Consider the following 17,249-nt stretch of genomic DNA (forward strand, 5'->3'; position numbering starts at 1 on the left):
TGGCCAGGTGACACCGTCAGGGAGCCCCTGGCCCGGGGCCATCACTGACCGGGCGCTGCCGCTTCCTGCCCATGCGGCTGCGGGCGTCTGCGCCAGGGCGGCAGGGCAGGGTGAGAGCCCCTGGGGAGCCCCGGGCTGGCTGGTGGCTCTGAGCCGGGCTAGGAGGGGCCCTGGAAGCCGGGAGGGAGGGAGGCAGGAGAGGCAGCCCCACCGGCCTCGCCCCACTCACGCCGGAGCCCCCAGCCCAGGGCGAGTCCCACCCTGCCCCCGCCAGCCCGGCTCCGGCTCCGGCCCTTCCCCAAGGAGCCTCATTGTCAAGGGACGCGCCAGCGTGAAATTGGTCTGATTAGCAATTAGGCCCATTGTGAGCGGATTAGCCCGACCCATTGTCTGCCAGTGGCTTGAGTGGCAATTAGCATCCGGAAGGAGCTCGCCCTTTCCTGGGCCCGCCCATCGGGGGCCCACTTGCCAGCGCCCTGCCGCAGGGCCTGGGCAGGGGGCCGTGGCTAACCGGGCCGGGGGTCGTAGTTAGCCAGAGCGGGGCCGGGGGGGGGCCGTGGCTAACCGGGCAGGGGGTCGTAGTTAGCCAGAGCGGGGCCGGGGGGGGGGCCGTGGCTAACCGGGCAGGGGGTCGTAGCTAGCCAGAGCGGGGCCGGGGGGGGGGGCCATGGCTAACCGGGCAGGGGGTCATAGCTAGCCAGAGCGGGGCCGGGGGGGGGCCGTGGCTAACCGGGCAGGGGGTCGTAGCTAGCCAGAGCGGGGCCGGGGGGGGGCCGTGGCTAACTGGGCAGGGGGTCGTAGTTAGCCAGAGCGGGGCCGGGGGGGGGCCATGGCTAACCGGGCAGGGGGTCGTAGTTAGCCAGAGCGGGGCCGGGGGGGGGCCGTGGCTAACCAGGCAGGGGGTCGTAGCTAGCCAGAGCGGGGCCGGGGAGGGGGCCGTGGCTAACAGGGCAGGGGGTCGTAGCTAGCCAGAGCGGGGCCGGGGGGGGGGGCATGGCTAACCGGGCAGGGGGCCCGTAGCTAGCCACAGCGGGGCCGGGGGGGGGCCGTGGCTAACCAGGCAGGGGGTCGTAGCTAGCCAGAGCGGGGCCGGGGAGGGGGCCGTGGCTAACTGGGCAGGGGGTCGTAGCTAGCCAGAGCGGGGCCGGGGAGGGGGCCGTGGCTAACCGGGCAGGGGGTCGTAGCTAGCCAGAGCGGGGCCGGGGAGGGGGCCGTGGCTAACTGGGCGGGGGGTCGTAGCTAGCCAGAGCGGGGCCGGGGAGGGGGCCGTGGCTAACTGGGCAGGGGGTCGTAGCTAGCCAGAGCGGGGCCGGGGAGGGGGCCGTGGCTAACCGGGCAGGGGGTCGTAGCTAGCCACAGCGGGGCCGGGGAGGGGGCCGTGGCTAACCGGGCAGGGGGTCGTAGCTAGCCACAGCGGGGCCGGGGGGGGGCCATGGCTAACCGGGCAGGGGGCCGTAGCTAGCCACAGCGGGGCCGGGGAGGGGGCCGTGGCTAACCGGGCAGGGGGTCGTAGCTAGCCAGAGCGGGGCCGGGGAGGGGGCCGTGGCTAACTGGGCAGGGGGTCGTAGCTAGCCAGAGCGGGGCCGGGGGGGGGCCGTGGCTAACCGGGCAGGGGGTCGTAGCTAGCCAGAGCGGGAGCCTTTTACCTGCCCGAGACACTGGGACTGTTCGCGAGAGACGCGGCGACAGGTGACTGACAGGACCCTCCCAGAAACGCTACGTATCCCCGCGCCAGCACGTCCTGCCTGCGGCTGGGGCCGGGCTCCCTGGCAGGCGGGTACCCACGGCGGCAAGCCCCCCAAGTGCTCCTGGCCCCACCACACAGGCACCTGCACTGGAGACCCCCCAAAGGGGAGCGGGCAAGGGGCAGCGTCGGCCGGTGGACTTCCATCTCTGAGGTGCCCATCCCCATGGCCTCTGGGCGCCATCGTCACCGCGCAGGCCGAGGGACAGCTCTGCACCCAAAGGGGTGGGGGCAGGGAAGCCGGAGTCCAGGCTGGGCCCAGAAGGCCCTGAGCTTTGCATCTGTGCGACAGGCAGACCCGGGTCACAGCCCTCGTTCCCTCGGGGAGGGGGGTCCAGGGGCCCTCACGCAGGACAGGAAGTGGAGGCAGATCTGTCCCGGTGGCAGCGAGGGGGCAGAGTCTGGCAGACGCCGGGGTCCACGCTCAAGCCCTGTGACACCCCACGGAGCCGCGCCCGCAGCTGAGCCCACCCGCCCCTCGCCCCTGCTCTGGGCTTGCACCCAGCTCAGCAGGCTGGCGAGCAAAGGCCCTCCCACCCGACGGCCCCGGGCTGGCTAGCTCTGCGCCCAGCTCCAGGAACAGCCCAGCCTGCTCAGAAGGGCCAGGCCCCACCAGGACCTGCCGTCCGACGCCCAGCGCTGCAGCCTGACCACCGGCCTCAGGCCCCCCTGCTGCCCCAGGGTGTACACGCAGGCAGCCTGCCCCAGAGCCCGGAGCCGGAAGGGGCAGGTGCCTGGCGGAGGAGGGAGGCAGCGGGAGAGGCTGGACGTCCCTCGGGGTTTGTGGGGCTCCGGGCACCACCAGGATAGAAACAACCTGTGACAGCGCATTGGGGACCCCCGACCCTGCACCCCCGGCCCTGCACCCCCCGGCCCTGCACCCCCGACCCTGCACCCCCGACCCTGCACCCCCGACCCTGCACCCCCCGGCCCTGCACCCCCGACCCTGCACCCCCGACCCTGTGACTCCACCAGCCGGTAGGTCAGAGGGTTGTTGCCGCTCCGAGGTACAGCCCAGCGGAGGGCAACCAAAATGATTAGGGGTCTGGAGCATATGACTTATGAGGAGAGGCTGAGGGACTTGGGTCTGTTTAGTCTGCAGAAGCGAAGAGTGAGGGGGGATTTGAGAGCAGCCTGCAACTTCCTGAAGGGGGGTTCCAAAGAGGATGGAGAGAGGCTGTTCTCAGTGGGGGCAGATGGCAGAACAAGGAGCAATGGGCTCAAGTTGTGGTGGGAGAGGTCCAGGTTGGATATTAGGAAAAACTATTTCCCTAGGAGGGTGGTGAAGCATTGGAATGGGTTACCTAGGGAAGTAGTGGAGTCTCCATCCCTAGGGGTGTTTGAGTCTCGGCTTGACAAAGCCCTGGCCGGGTTGATTTAGATGGGATTGGTCCTGCCTAGAGCGGGGGGCTGGACTTGACGACCTTCTGAGGTCTCTTCCAGTTCTATGATTCTATGATAAGGGGATGGTTGGATGAAATAACAGGATCTTGGTAACTAATTGACCATTCATTATCAGAGGTAAATAGGTCAATGGAGGGATGATAGGAGTTGCTATAGGGAACTTTCTGGGTGTCTGGCTGGTGAGTCTTGCCCACATGCTCAGGGTTTAGCTGATCGCCATATTTGGGGTCGGGAAGGAATTTTCCTCCAGGGTAGATTGGCAGAGGCCCTGGAGGTTTTTCACCTTCCTCTGTAGCATGGGGCACAGATCACAGCTGGAGGATTCTCTGCATCTTGGGGTCTTTAAAGTATTTGAAGGCTTCAATATCTGAGATCTAGGTGAGAGGATTATTCTAGGAGGGGTGGGTGAGATTCTGTGGCCTGTACTGTGCAGGGGGTCGGACTAGATGATCATAATGGTCCCTTCTGACCTTAAAGTCTATGAGTCTATGAATCTATGGAGGCAGGCGCGAGGGACGGGCCGACAGCCCTAGTGCCCTCGGGGGAGGGGTTCCAGGGCCCTGAACCCCCTACACTGGTTAGTCTGCTCCCTCCCCCGCTCAGCTCCCAGCCCTGCCCCCCAGCCAGGTGGCATCTCCCCCCCTCCCTTTGTCTCCCCCCGGGAAGAGTCTTGTTACCTGCCCAGGCCGGCCTAGGTGCCTGGGTCGATCCACCCGTGGGTGTGTCAGTGGGAATCGCACAGCCCAGCGCAGCCGGGGGGGACCCCGGGTGACAGAGCAGACAGCCCCCCTCCCTCCCCGCGTCCCACAACCCATAACCCGTCGCCTGGTCCGGGTGGGCCCTGGCCAGCAGCCTGCGATTGTCCCTCAGCCTGGGGGCGGCAGCTGCAGCCCCCGCCCCGAAGAGCATCCAGCCGGGTGCTGGGGGGAGACGGGCGAGTGGATTTCCCCAGCCCCCTCCCTCTCCAGCGTCACTGACCCGGAGCCCCTGGGGTCAGGCCCGACACCAGCTGGAGGGCAGGGACTGGGCAGAGGAGCTACCGGAGCTGCTGCTGGGACTCCCAGGGGAGGGGGTATCAGCCATTCCCTGCCCCCACAGGGTGCTCAGACACCAGGCACCACGTGGGAAGAACCAGCCCCCCGGCCCGGCATGGCAGGCCCCCCCGAGCAGGGTCCCACATCCTACGCCTGTGGCCCAGGGAGGCATCACGCAGCCCAGGGCAGCCCCAGCCAGAGCGAGTAAAAGGAGAAATTGGCGCCACGCGAGCGAGGGCGCAGGGAAGCACGCGGTGGTGAGCGGCTCCCTTGCTCTGCCCAGCCCCCGGCCTGTGCCTCAGTTTCTCAGTGGCGATACGTCATCACTTCCCAGGCCAGCAGGTGATTAAATCTCCGACCCCAGCACCACACAGGCCCACGACCTTCTCGGGGCTGATCCCTCTGTGAACAAGAGCGACCTTCCCCACAGATTTCCCTTCGCGATTTAAGCTTGTGAGCGGCGGAGGAGCCCATTGATCCGTGGCCATTCCCCTCCCGGTCTGCTAATCTGCATGTGCCAGGCTTCAACCTCCAGCCACTGGCAGGGCCGCTACACTGGGGGGCTGTCCTGCTCCCCGGCAGGCACTCGCAGACTGGGCTCCACCGCCCCCCCCCCCCCCCCAGCTCCCGGACAAGCTACACAGCCCTGCACAGAAAGGCGGGTTTTCCAGCCGTCCTCCGGGCTCCCCTCGGCCCCCCTCCACTTCGCCAACCGCCGCTTGAACTGCCCCAGAGCCCGCCACAGGCTCCCAGCAGCAATCGCACCAGCACCAAACGGGGCAAAGAACCTGCCAGCCATCTCTGGCTCCACATCATGGAGAGCAGAATCGGAGAACTGGAAGGGATCTGGAGAGGCAGGACCCCTGCCAGGCGTGTGTCCAACCTGCTCTGCAATATCTCCAGCGATGGAGATGCCACAACCCCCCCCCCCCCGCCCCCCGGAATTCATTCCAGTGTCTCACCCCCCTGACAGGCAGGAACTTTTTCCTAATGTCCAACCTCAGCCTCCCCTGCTGCAGTGTAAGCCCCTTGCTGCTCATCCTAACCTCAGAGGCCAAGGGGAACAAGTTTTCTCCCTCTTCCCTGTGACACCCTTTTAGGTACCTGAAAACCGCGATCGTGTCCCCTCTCAGTCTGCTCCTTTCCAAACTAAACAAGCCCAGTTCTTTCAGTCTTCCCACATAGCCCCTGTTCTCTAGGCCTTTCATCACTCTTGTTGCTCTTCTCTGGACCCTCTCCAATTTCTCCACATCTTTCCTGAAATGCGGTGCCCAGAACTGGACCCAATACTCCAGCTGAGGCCTCAGCGCAGAGCAGAGCAGAAGAACGACTCCTCGGCTATGTCTACGCTCGCAGCTTCTTGTAAATTTCCTTGCGCGAGAGCGGGCGGGCAGTATGGACGCTCTGCGGATTCTTGTGCAAGAAGCCGCGAGTGTCGACACAGCCCTCGTGTCTTGCGCACAGCACTCCTGTTAATGCAGCCATGACCCCTAGATCCTTAGACAGTCGCTTCCCATTGTGTGTGTGACGGATTGTTCCTCCCTCCGCGGAGCACTTTGCATGTGTCCCTGAGCGCCACCCTGTTGACCGCAGACCCCTTCTCCAGTGTGTCCGGATGGCTCCGAGTTATGGCCCCGCCCTCTCGCCACTTGGCCGGCGCTCAGCACCGTTCTCTGTCACTGGCAGCGCCCCGGCCTGGACCGTCCCTGCCAGCTTGCCTGGGAGCCAGTCGTGCACGTCGGCCCTGTTGGCTTGAGCCTCGCACGGAGCTCACTTTCAGCTCATTCTCCACCACGGCCCGCAGGCTGGATCCCGCCCAGCTGGGCTCGTGCCTGGCGGCCCCACCGCTGAGTGCCGGCCCCTCGGCAGGCGCCGGGCCATCGCAGCCCTCGTGGGTCACCGTTCGCGGCCAATGGGAGCAGCGGGAAGCAGTGTCCCGTTCCTCGCCGCTTCCTGTTTCTCCCATTGGCCGCAGACGGCGATCGGCAGCCAATGAGATCGCCCGGCAGTCATGGCGGTGGTGGAGCGCCAGGGACTAGCCCTGCGGGCTGCTGCTTCCCGGGGCGTCCCCGGCATGTGGGGGGGCGCGCTGGGCATGGGGAGCGTCTCCCCCTCGGCCCGCCGGTGGGGCTGGCAGGGGCCACGCTGGGACTGGGCCCGGGGGCGGGGGCAGGATACTGGCCAGCAGGGCGAGGGGCAGCCGCTCGAAGGCAGAGTTCAGTACCTGAGGCAGGTTGTGGCGCTCGGGCCCATGCCCAGATCTCCGAGACACGGGTGCAAACCCAGCACCACTAGCTACTGGGGCGTCTCTGGATTTACGGGGGCCTCCGAGCCCTGCGCTTGGCCCGAGCCCTGGGCAGCAGGAGACCAGAGCCAGGGCTGTGCCCAGACTGGATGCTCCGTCGGGTTCTACAAGGGCCCCTCCGGCTCTACCGCCTGCCACCGCTGCCCCCACCACACGCAGAGCCGGGCGGCCCTTCCCCCGGGCCGTACGCTCATCCCAGCACCCTCGAGGTTGGGGGTGTCCCCGAACTGCAGAGGGAGCCCTGGGTGTACGGCCCTGTCTCGTGAAGAAGCAGGAGCTGGGCCTGGAGATGCTGTTGTGCTGCCTGATGTGCCTGGCCGTGCGGGTGGACGTGCCGGGAGGGGGCCGGTGTCTGGCCGTGCGGGTGGACGTGCCGGGGGCGGGGAGGACGGTGCCTGGCCGTGCAGGTGGCTGGGGCTAGGGCCATGGCCTCACTGCGGGGGGGGGGGGGTCACGCTGCCTGCCCGGCACCTGGGGACAGAGCAACCTGCGTCTGGCTCCCTGCGCTCCACTCCTGGGCTGCGCAGGGCTCCCGGCTGCTCACGGGGGGCAGGCCCAGGAGGGGTCGCTCTTTCCAAAAGAGCCAAGGGAGGGTGTTTGTGTGTGCGTGTGTGTGGAGGGGATGCTGCGTGGTGCAGGGGTGCATGCGTGTGTGTGTGCGTCACAGGATGCTGCGTGGGGAATGGGTGTTGGGTGTGTGTGTCGGGGATGCTGTGTGGTGCAAGGGTGTTGTGTGTGTGTGTGTACGTGTCAGGGGATGATGCGTAGTACAGGGGTGTTGTGTGTGTGTGTGTGTGTGTGTGTGTGTGTGTGTGTGTCGGGATGCTCTATGGTGCAGGGGCATGTGTGTGTGTGTGTGTGTGTGTGTGTGTGTGTGTGTGTGTGTGTGAGAGAGAGAGAGAGAGAGAGAGAGAGGATGCTCTATGGTGCAGAGATGTGTATGTGTGTCTGGATGCTGTGTGGTGCAGGCGTGTGGGGGGGATGCTGTGTGGTGCAGGCACGTGTGTGTTGTGTTGCGTGATGAGGGTGCAGGCGGGTGGGACGGGAGGGGAGGGGAGGGGAGGGGCAGCCCAGCGGGCAGCGTGGGGCACAGAGGAATCCTGGGTTGCCCCAGCTCCCCACAGGGCTCATTAGAGCGAGTTGCATGGTTCAGATAACGAGCCCGGGGCGCTCAGGGGCGCTGGGGGGTGGAGCCGTCTCACCCCACAGGCCCCCAGAGAGTCAGCGGCTGGGAAGCTCGGCAGGTGGCAGCCGGTCTCTGTAAAGCCCCCCAGCCCAGCTCTGCCCTGCTTCCCCGGCCGGCCTGAGCGTGTGGGGGGGGAGGGAGCACTGAGGGAGGGCCAGGGTGTGCAAGGATGGGGTGTGGGGCAAGTGAGGATGCAGGCGGTTAACATGGGGAGGGGGGTGCCTGCGCGTATGGCAGTGCTGGGTGTGAGGGTGCGGCTGGGGGTGCCTGTGTAAGGATGGCGGTGGGGGGTGGGGGGTTCGGATGGGGGCTGGGTGCGCATGGGGGTGCGGCTGGGGGTTCCCGCATACGACCGGCTCTGGCTCGCTGCCCAGGGGCTGAGGTTCTCCCCACGCCCTGCCCTGCCCCGGGGAGCTGTCTGCAGACAGGCGATTGACTGGCGGCTGCCGAGCCGAGCGCTCCTCTCAGCTATTTTTAGCTCGGGCAGTGGCAGGGCTCTGCTGGCTGACAGGGCGATGGCGGCGGAGCCAGGCACAGCCCCCCCCCCCCCTCCCCCCGCCCCTGCTGCCGGGTGTCTCCTGTCTCCGAGTGCTGCAGGAGGGGCCAAAGCAGGCCGGGGGGCAGGGGCTGTGAGCGATCAGCCCCCGCGGCTCCGTGTCCCACGGCGGGGCGGGGCGGGGCGAGTCGCCCTGAGGTCTAGCGGCAGGTGCTGGGAAGCAGCGTGGGGGATCCAGGCTCAGGGGAGAGTCCTGGGCGGGCTGCAATGGGAGCAGCTTGCAGCTGGCTCTGGGGAGCTGCTCAGGGCCTGGCTCCAGGGGTCCTTCACCAGCTCTGGAAGTAACAGCCCGGAAGCCACACTCCCGTGGGGCACAAGCCAAGGGGGCTGCTCTCGTGAGCTCTGCCCAGGATCAGTTCAGCGCCTCCCCCGGCCACGCACCCCAAGCCAGGGCCCTGTCCATGCTGGGCGCCCGTCTGTCTGGCCAAGGCCTCTGCCTGGTGGTGGTTCTGGGATCTCGGTAGAGGCTCCACCGTGACAGCTGGGCTGCAGGAACCAGGCTGGGCGCAGAGCCATCGCCTGGCAGCCCTGGGCTGCGTGGGCAGCCTGCCACGGGCAGGCTCTACAGGGCTCTGGCACGGGGGGGATATCCCAGGATTAAAAGCAAAGCCAGACACCCCCCGCCCAGCGCCACTTCCCGGCCTGGCCTGCTCCTGGAGCTGGCTGTCCCTGGCTGCATTCCCGGCACGCTGGCCCCAGCCTCTGCCCCCCCGCTCCCTTAGCAGCAGCAAGGTGCACGGAGGCGCATGGCAGAGCCCTGGCAGCTTTAATTGGAAAACATGCTCCCGACCTGCCCCCGCTCCCTGAGCAGCCAGCTCCGGGCACCATGACACAGCGAAAACCGCCAGCGCCGGGTGCCGAGGGGGTTCGCACAGGGACACGCCCGAGCCGGGAAGGCTCCGGCTGGAGAGGGCGGCGGTCCAGTGTTACGGATGGGGCGAGGCTCCGAGAGCGGCAACACCGCGCCCAAGGCTGCCAGCAGGGAGGCTCGGAGCCTGGGCTCACGCCTTGGGGTTGCACAGAGCAGCGGAGCCGCTCCTGCTCCAGCGCCCGGGGGCTCTGACGCCCAACCAGGCTGGAGGGCGGCTGGCTGTGTCTGTGAGCCACACTCCCGCCCCGAGGGAACGGAGAGCCCTGGAGCGCAGGTCGACCGGGGCTCAGACGCTGCCGTGGGGGGGCTTTGCAGAGTCTCAGAGAGAACCCGGGCGTCTGAGCCCACGCGCCGCTCTGCCCTCCAGACCCTCCTGCAGCCGCACGCAGAGCCCAGGCCGGCCCCCGTCACTGCCCAGTGGGCGCAGCGCCCGGCTCCACGTGGCCAGGAGGGCTGAGCGGGGAGGGAGGGAGCCCCAGGGGAGGGCGTGTGACCCCAAAGACCAAGGCTGAGTCCAGCCTGTCCCTCCCCCAGCGCGGTGCATTGGCGAGGCCCAGGAATACGCTAATTACACCCCAGAGCAGGAAATCACACCCAGCCGCCATGTCATTTTTGCATGAAATTACAGGATTTTTTCCCCTGGGTGCAATTTCCTCCACACCAAGTTCTAACCGCAGCCAAACAATTAAAGGGGCGGCGTTCCCTTTTCCTCAGGTGCTGGCAGCCTCGCCTGGGGGCTGGGGACGAGAGCGCGCCAGGCGGCTGAGTCTGCAGAGGCCTGTCCCAGAGCCCCGGGTGGGGTCTGGACTGGGACAGCCACCCGCTCTGAGCACCCCAGGCTGCGGAAACGCGCCGGGCCCCGTGTCGGATCGCCCAGGGGTCGGCCACGGAGACAAATGCAAGGAACCGGCAGGGCAGCCCAGAGGCCACGGGGATGGCGCCCGAGCAGCTCAGTGAACCAAGCACAGTGTGAACCGCACACGCTGCACTGTGCCCCTCAAGAGCATCGGTACACAACCCCCCACCCTGAGCTGAAGGAGAGTCCCCAGTAGCTGTCACTGGTCAGAGGGCCGCACACGAACAGCCGCTCTTCCGCCAGGAGAGGGTAACACAACGACCAGTGAGAAGCAACCGATCTAGTGTGGCTCAGCAGCTCGCAATGGTGCAACACACATGTGCACACACAAACGCACGCACACATGCATGCACACCCACAAACACGCGCATGCACACACAGACACATGCACACATGCAGATGCACAGAGACACAAACACACACAAGTAGATGCACAGGCGTGCACACGCGCACACACAGACTCATGCACACAGGCGTGCACACCCACCAACATGCATGTGCGCACGCAGACACGCACACACGCAGATGCACAGAGTCACAAACACACACAAGTAGATGCACAGGTGCGCACACACTCAGACGCACGCAGAGACTCGAACACACACACATGCAGGCGCACACACACACACACACACATGCAGAAGCACACACGCACACACACACACATGCAGTAGGGATGTGAAATATCAGTTAACTGAACAGTCGATTAAACTCGTGAATTCTTAGCGGTTGGTCGACTAGTCTCTAGTCCACGGGGGCGGAGCCGGCAGCCAGTGCCCTCCGGCCTCATTCCCCAGTAGCCCCCTGGCACTGCGTCCTGCTGCTGCTGTATCAGAGGCAGCAGCGCGGGGAGCCAGGCAGGAGCAGGTCCGTGAGGGGAGCCAGTTTAAGCCCAGCTCCCCTTGCGGGCCTGGTGCCTGGTGCTGGTGCCTGGCAGCAGCCCTGTCCAGGGGGAAGGGGGAGGCTGAGCCGGACCTGAGCCGGGCTGCCCGCCCGCTGGCTCCTAATACACTGTCAATGCAGAGCTGCGGAGGGGTTGGTCCCGGACCCAGCGCGAGCCAGGACCGAGTCTGGCTGGCAGCCTGCTAACCAGCATCCTGGCCCGGGGACACGCATGGTCTGTAGCGTTAACCTGTAGGGTTTCGCCTCTCGGTCCATCGACTGTGCGGTCCCACCCCTCCATGCAGACACGCACACACTACTGCGTGGCCCTGCCCTGCTCTGGGGCGCCGTCCGTCCCCCCGGTGTGCTGCTGCTGTGGGATCCTAGGCTCTTCCCGGGGCTGGCTGAGCGCAGGGCTGCTCCCACGAGGAGCTAGCTGTCCGGCCGTGGGAGCTGGGGCTTCCCAGACTCTCCAGGGAAAGGGCGGAAGCCCCCTTGCTCGGGACGTTCCAGCCGGCCGCACGGAGCCCTGGCCCGCAGGCCAGAGTCCCAGGGGAGGTGACAGGCCGTTTCCCACCCTCGCTCCTACGCGAGCCTCCATCTCAGCCGTGGGTAGGGCGCAGGGCGCAGGGCGCAGCGCGAGGTCGCTCGGGGGCCTGGTGCTTGGCGGAGTCAGGATGCTTAGAGGCGCCTTCCGTCCCTGGCTGGCAGGACCCCTAAGTCAGACCAGCCTGCCCCGGCACGGGCATTGCCTGGACCCAGGCAGGAGCAGGCAGAGCTCCACAGGGCTTCTCCAGGCTCTCCCCGCCCCCACCCCTGGGGAGGAGGGAGCAGCCGCCTTCAGAGAAACCAGCTCGTGTGGAATTTCCAGCCTGGCGCTGCTGGGAAAAGCTTCCCGGGTTTTGGCTGCTGCCCCGAGCCAGGTCCCTGCTGGCAGCCAGTGCCCATGGCAGGCTGAGAGCCCCACGGCACTGGCCAGCAGCCAGGACTCCACAGCGCACTGGGCACCGGGCCATGCTGGAGCGCGAGAGCCCCCTTCTCCCTTGGATACCAGGGAGAGCAGCCCGGCCTGAACACAACACAGCTGCCAGGCCCCTGCCGCCCCCCCCTCGGGCCCAGTCCGGGGTGCTGGCGAGCCGAGCAGCCCCGCGCCCTACGCGCCTCCTGGGGCACCTGCCATAGGAGCTGGGCTGATTTCTGAGGCCTTACCCCTTGTTCTTACTTGTAGATACTCAGCGTAGTCAGCGTGGCGTACACAGTGTAGTATATACTCACGGTGTGCACACACTGCTACTCGTTGTATCGGCTCATGTTGTATGTACCACATGAATACAATGTGAGTTCATGTTGTACATACCACATGAATACAATGTGAGTTCATATTGTACATACCACATGAATACAGCATGAGCTGGTAGATACTCATACAGATACCCTCCCTCTCAGGGTGTCCCGCCTGGCAACGGGACAGCGTAACCAGGGAGGACAGCCTGCACCCACATGGCAATGGGACGATGTAACCGTAGAGGAGAGCCTGCCCCCGCTCGGCAACGGGACAGCGTAACCAGGGAGGACAGCCTGCCCCTGCTCGGCAACGGGACAACGTAACCGTAGAGGAGAGCCTGCCCCCGCTCGGCAACGGGACAGCGTAACCAGGGAGGAGAGCCTGCCCCCGCTCGGCAACGGGACAGCGTAACCGTAGAGGAGAGCCTGCCCCCGCTCAGCAACGGGACAGCGTAACTGGGGAGGAGAACCTGCCCCGCTCGGCAACAGGACAGCGTAACTGGGGAGGAGAACCTGCCCCGCACGGCAACGGGACAGCGTAACTGGGGAGGAGAGCCTGCCCCCGCTCAGCAACGGGACAGCGTAACCAGGGAGGAGAGCCTGCCCCCGCTCAGCAACGGGACAGCGTAACCGGGGAGGAGAGCCTGCCCCCGCTCAGCAACGGGACAGCGTAACCAGGGAGGAGAGCCTGCCCCCGCTCAGCAACGGGACAGCGTAACCAGGGAGGAGAGCCTGCCCCCGCTCGGCAACGGGACAGCGTAACCGGGGAGGAGAGCCTGCCCCCGCTCAGCAACGGGACAGCGTAACCAGGGAGGAGAACCTGCCCCGCACGGCAACGGGACAGCGTAACCGGGGAGGAGAGCCTGCCCCCGCTCGGCAACGGGACAGCGTAACCGGGGAGGAGAGCCTGCCCCCGCTCAGCAACGGGACAGCGTAACCGGGGAGGAGAACCTGCCCCCGCTCGGCAACGGGACAGCGTAACCGGGGAGGAGAGCCTGCCCCCGCTCGGCAACGGGACAGCGTAACCGGGGAGGAGACCCTGCCCCGCACGGCAACGGGACAGCGTAACCGGGGAGGAGACCCTGCCCCGCACGGCAACGGGACAGCGTAACCGGGGAGGAGAGCCTGCCCCCGCTCAGCAACGGGACAGCGTAACCAGGGAGGAGACCCTGCCCCGCACGGCAACGGGACAGCGTAACCGGGGAGGAGACCCTGCCCCGCACGGCAACGGGACAGCGTAACCGGGGAGGAGAACCTGCCCCGCACGGCAACGGGACAGTGTAACCGTGGAGGAGAACCTGCCCCGCACGGCAACGGGACAGTGTAACCGTGGAGGAGACCCTGCCCCCGCACGGCAACGGGACAGTGTAACCGTGGAGAAGAACCTGCCCCCGCACTGCAACGGGACAGTGTAACCGGGGAGGAGAACCTGCCCCCGCACTGCAACGGGACAGCGTAACCGGGGAGGAGACCCTGCCCCGCACGGCAACGGGACAGTGTAACCGGGGAGGAGACCCTGCCCCGCACGGCAACGGGACAGTGTAACCGGGGAGGAGAACCTGCCCCCGCACTGCAACGGGACAGTGTAACCGGGGAGGAGAACCTGCCCCGCACGGCAACGGGACAACAGCTCCACGAACCGTCTCAGAGCAGGGGCGCCCCGCTGGCACTACCAATGAGGCCAATGGCAGCTGCGGGCTCCCAGCCCCTCTGAAATCCGCAGGCCTCTTCCCCACACCAGGGCGAGGGCCTTCCCGCCTCCTGCTGGCGCAACATCCGCTCCATCCCGCGGGGGGGGGCCTCAGGACGTGAGCAATCCCAGCTGTCCTTTGGCACAGCAGGGCGTCCCCCAGGCAGGGACGTGGGATTCTGGCTGCCCCTGGGGAGCTCACGCACAACCGGGGACCCCAATTTCCAACACTATTTCTGGCAAAATGTTTTTTCCTACAAAAACGGAAAAGAAAATGTTGCTGAAATTCTTCATTTTGATCAATTGTTTCCAGTTTTTTGCCAGAAAAAGGAAACTGGTCATTTTGGGTAAAAATGTTCAGCTTTCAGAAAGAAATCCGTCTAAACCCTTCTAAATGCTTGTGTTCAGTTTTTGAAAAAATGGTTTGTCCCTGTTTTGAGTTTTAAAAAGCAGAAGCTTCGTGTAAGAAATTTTGCAAAAGACTTTTAAAAAAATATCTGGAAAAATAAAATAGCCCTCTTCTGCCCGGTGCCACCCCCGTTCTGTTTGGCTCACAGCCTGCTACTGCCTTGTCCTGTACCCGCCCCTTGCTCGTCCTAGGAGCAGGGCACGAATTGCTCCAAAACATGTGGGCTAGACCGGCACAGGCAGAAATACCTGACGGGAACTAACGGGCCCTGCAGAGCAATGGATTCAATGCAGGGACGAAATTGCTTGTTGAACTAGCCCACGGTTTGTGAATCTGAATTGTCTATGGAAAGGAAAGGCTGGGTTTCTGGGGCCGGTCCCGAAGCCCGGCTCCAGGATACCTTTCCGTTCTGGAGCACCCTTTCTGGATAAGGCTGTGTCTACTCTGCAAAGAAAAGTCGGAGATATTTGCAAATTGCCAACGGATCTTCTTCCGAAAGAGGCTTTTCCGACATTCAGCCCGTCCACACGGGGCCCCTCTTTCGGAGCAGCCCTTCGTCCTCGTGAAACGAGGTTACAGGGATGCCCACGGAACGCGTCTGCTTTTCTCACATTTTCTTCCTTGGCTGGGGCAGAGGATCCTGAACAGCTCTGTAGTCTAGACGAGCCCTATGTCACACCTGCACTTTCCTTGGGAGCTGCTGCGGCTGCTCTTCAGGGCCTGACCGACCTGCTCTGCCGCGTTGCAGTGCGCGGCTGAGCGGCAGGCACGCTCCACCCCAGAGGCACAGGCAAGTCTGGCGAGTGTTTCCGTTTGCTATGGCCGGAGATTGCTCTGGAGGGAGGATGCCCTCTCCATGGCAGATCACGATGAGGCGCCCGGTTCATTACAGCTCTGCCAGAGCCTCTCAATCCGGAATTGAAAACAGCCACATGCGCTCTAGTCCCGTGTCGGGCTCCCGCCCACGCCCCTCCTGTAGCTCCCCCGCCAGACGCTGCCAAACCACGTCTGGAGCACGACCCTGGCCCCTGCCGCAGCACACGCCAGCTAGCAGCCCCCCAGGCAGAAGGTAGGGATTGGCCCAGGCCTGGCACTTACCCCGCGGCCCACGGCCCTACTGGGACAGTGAGCCTTGGGCTCAGCAGCTTTCCAGGAGGTCCCACTGAAAAGCCCAGCACAGGGCCCCCCACACAGACCCATGCCCACAGCCACTCCTCCCCCATCACCTCTCCAGCAACACCAGCCCTTGCCAAGCCCGGGCCAGACAGACCCGTGTGCCCCGACGCCACGCCCCTGCCGGGAACGGGCCCAGGAGAGGGGGCAGGCAGGGCAGGCCTGGGGGGATGCGCCACCCTGCCCTGGCAGCTCCTTGTGGCAGCCCGGGCCCAGCTCTCGCTCCCACCCGGCTCAGACGCTGCGAAGCGGGAGGGAAATGGCCGAGCCCCACAGGCCGCCCGCAGCCCAGGCCAGGGCGCCAGCCGCAGCACGGCCCGGCGGGGCTGGCAGGAGGCATTCCCCAGAGCGGGCGGGTCCCTGCAGGAGCTGCCTGCCCCCACACAAGGCACCCTGCGGCCGGGCTGCAGGGGCCAGCGGAGGAAAGGGGCCTGCACCCGGGACTGCCCCTCCGCTCCTGGCAGCCTGAGGCCCGCGAGCCCGTCCCAGGACCCTGGCGCAGGCCAGGCTGCAGCGCCCCCGCCCCGCTCTGGCAGGCAGAGGTGAGCGGAGCCCCGAGCTGCTGTCCTGCCTGGCTGGGAGCAGGGAGCCGAGCCCCTGCCAGCTCCTCTCGGCTTTGCCTGGCCCCGGCTGACTGCCGCATGCCCAGAGCCTGGGCCAGGCGCGCTGCCGCCGCGCAGACGGGGCGGAGAAGGGCCAGCGAGGCGGCGATAGCGCCAGGGAGGGAGGCAAAAGCCTGGGCGCTGTCCCACTGCGAGGGCTTGGACGGGACGAGGCTGCTAGCGACTGGTCAGGGCTGGAACACGGCCCCTTGCGAGCTGCTCCCGGGTGAGGCTGCCAATCCCCCAGCCCGGCAGGGCCCACGGGGCCGGGCGGAGGCCGTGCAATTCGGAGGCCGCTAGGGAGGGTGTCGGGACAACAGCAGCACCCGGGAGCCAGCCTGCTCCCATGGTCAGGGAGCCGGGGCTTCGCACCAGTGCCGGCACTACACGGACACATGCACGCCAGGCAGGCCCAAAAGTGCACACACTCGTGCACGAGTCCACAGCCCCACAAAGGGGCACGCGCACGTGACACGTTCCCGGCAGGCAGGCACACGCGCAGGGCGAGCAGCGGCGGGGTGGCCCAGGCCAGCCGAGCTGCTTCCCCTTTAAGGGACCCGGTCACAGCGTCTCAGCTGGCAGGTCCTAGTCTCTGCTCGGGGCCACGACGCGCCAGCCACAGCCAGGCGGGGGAGCTGCCCCCAGACATGCAGCTGCGACGAGCTGCGCGTGACGATTGCTCCAGCTGAGCCCACGGCCCCGGGCACACGCTCCGCAGAGCCCACGTCAGGCGGCAAAGCGAGGTTGCTACTGGACTTCCGGCCCCGCGCCCTGGCACAGGCAGCTGCTGCGGGGGCCAGAGCGGGCGACTGCGCCCAGGCACATCATGGGGACTGGCGGGCCAGCCCTTGTGGTCAAGCAGTGTATGCACCCACGGAGGAGGGTTGGGGAAACTGAGGCCCATGGTGGGGCCATGGCCAGATCACAGAGTGAGGCAGTGGGAGGCAGGGAATTGAACCCTGCTCTCCTGCTGCCCCAGCCTGGCTTGCTGGTCCAGGCAGCGCCACGCAGGCAGGGACCCTTGCTGTATCGCTCCTCTGTTCAATCCCTGAGCTCTGCCTGCGCACCAGTGTGTGTGTGTGCACGTGCACACCCATGCACGCGCATCTCCTTTCTCCAGCGTGCGAGAGCCTCACTGCAGGAGATGCAGGGCCTTCCCCCGGCAGCAAGGCCAGCACAGCGTCCCCTCATGGAGACAGCTCTGCCCCCAGCACAGGGACGCAGGGCGGATTTCCCGTGGGTGCTGAGGACGA

General features: G+C 66.1%; 2 protein-coding genes across 2 annotated transcripts in view; both read right to left on the minus strand.

Moving 5' to 3' along the window:
- The window catches only part of FOXO6 (forkhead box O6), a 72,634-nt gene that overhangs the window by 12,007 nt on the left and 43,378 nt on the right, over positions 1-17,249 (minus strand). The gene's annotated exons all lie outside the window — the stretch shown is intronic.
- Positions 10,928-15,421, minus strand: LOC142819930 (uncharacterized). The gene is made up of 3 exons (XM_075908847.1): positions 15,320-15,421; positions 13,726-14,173; positions 10,928-13,638 (listed from the first exon to the last, which is right to left on the minus strand). The coding sequence occupies exons 1-3, from the start codon at positions 15,419-15,421 to the stop codon at positions 13,040-13,042; spliced, it is 1,149 nt and encodes a 382-aa protein (XP_075764962.1). The 3' UTR covers positions 10,928-13,039.

This window comes from Pelodiscus sinensis, chromosome 25 (genome assembly GCF_049634645.1).
Source record: "Pelodiscus sinensis isolate JC-2024 chromosome 25, ASM4963464v1, whole genome shotgun sequence".
Taxonomy (NCBI): Eukaryota; Metazoa; Chordata; order Testudines; family Trionychidae; genus Pelodiscus; species Pelodiscus sinensis.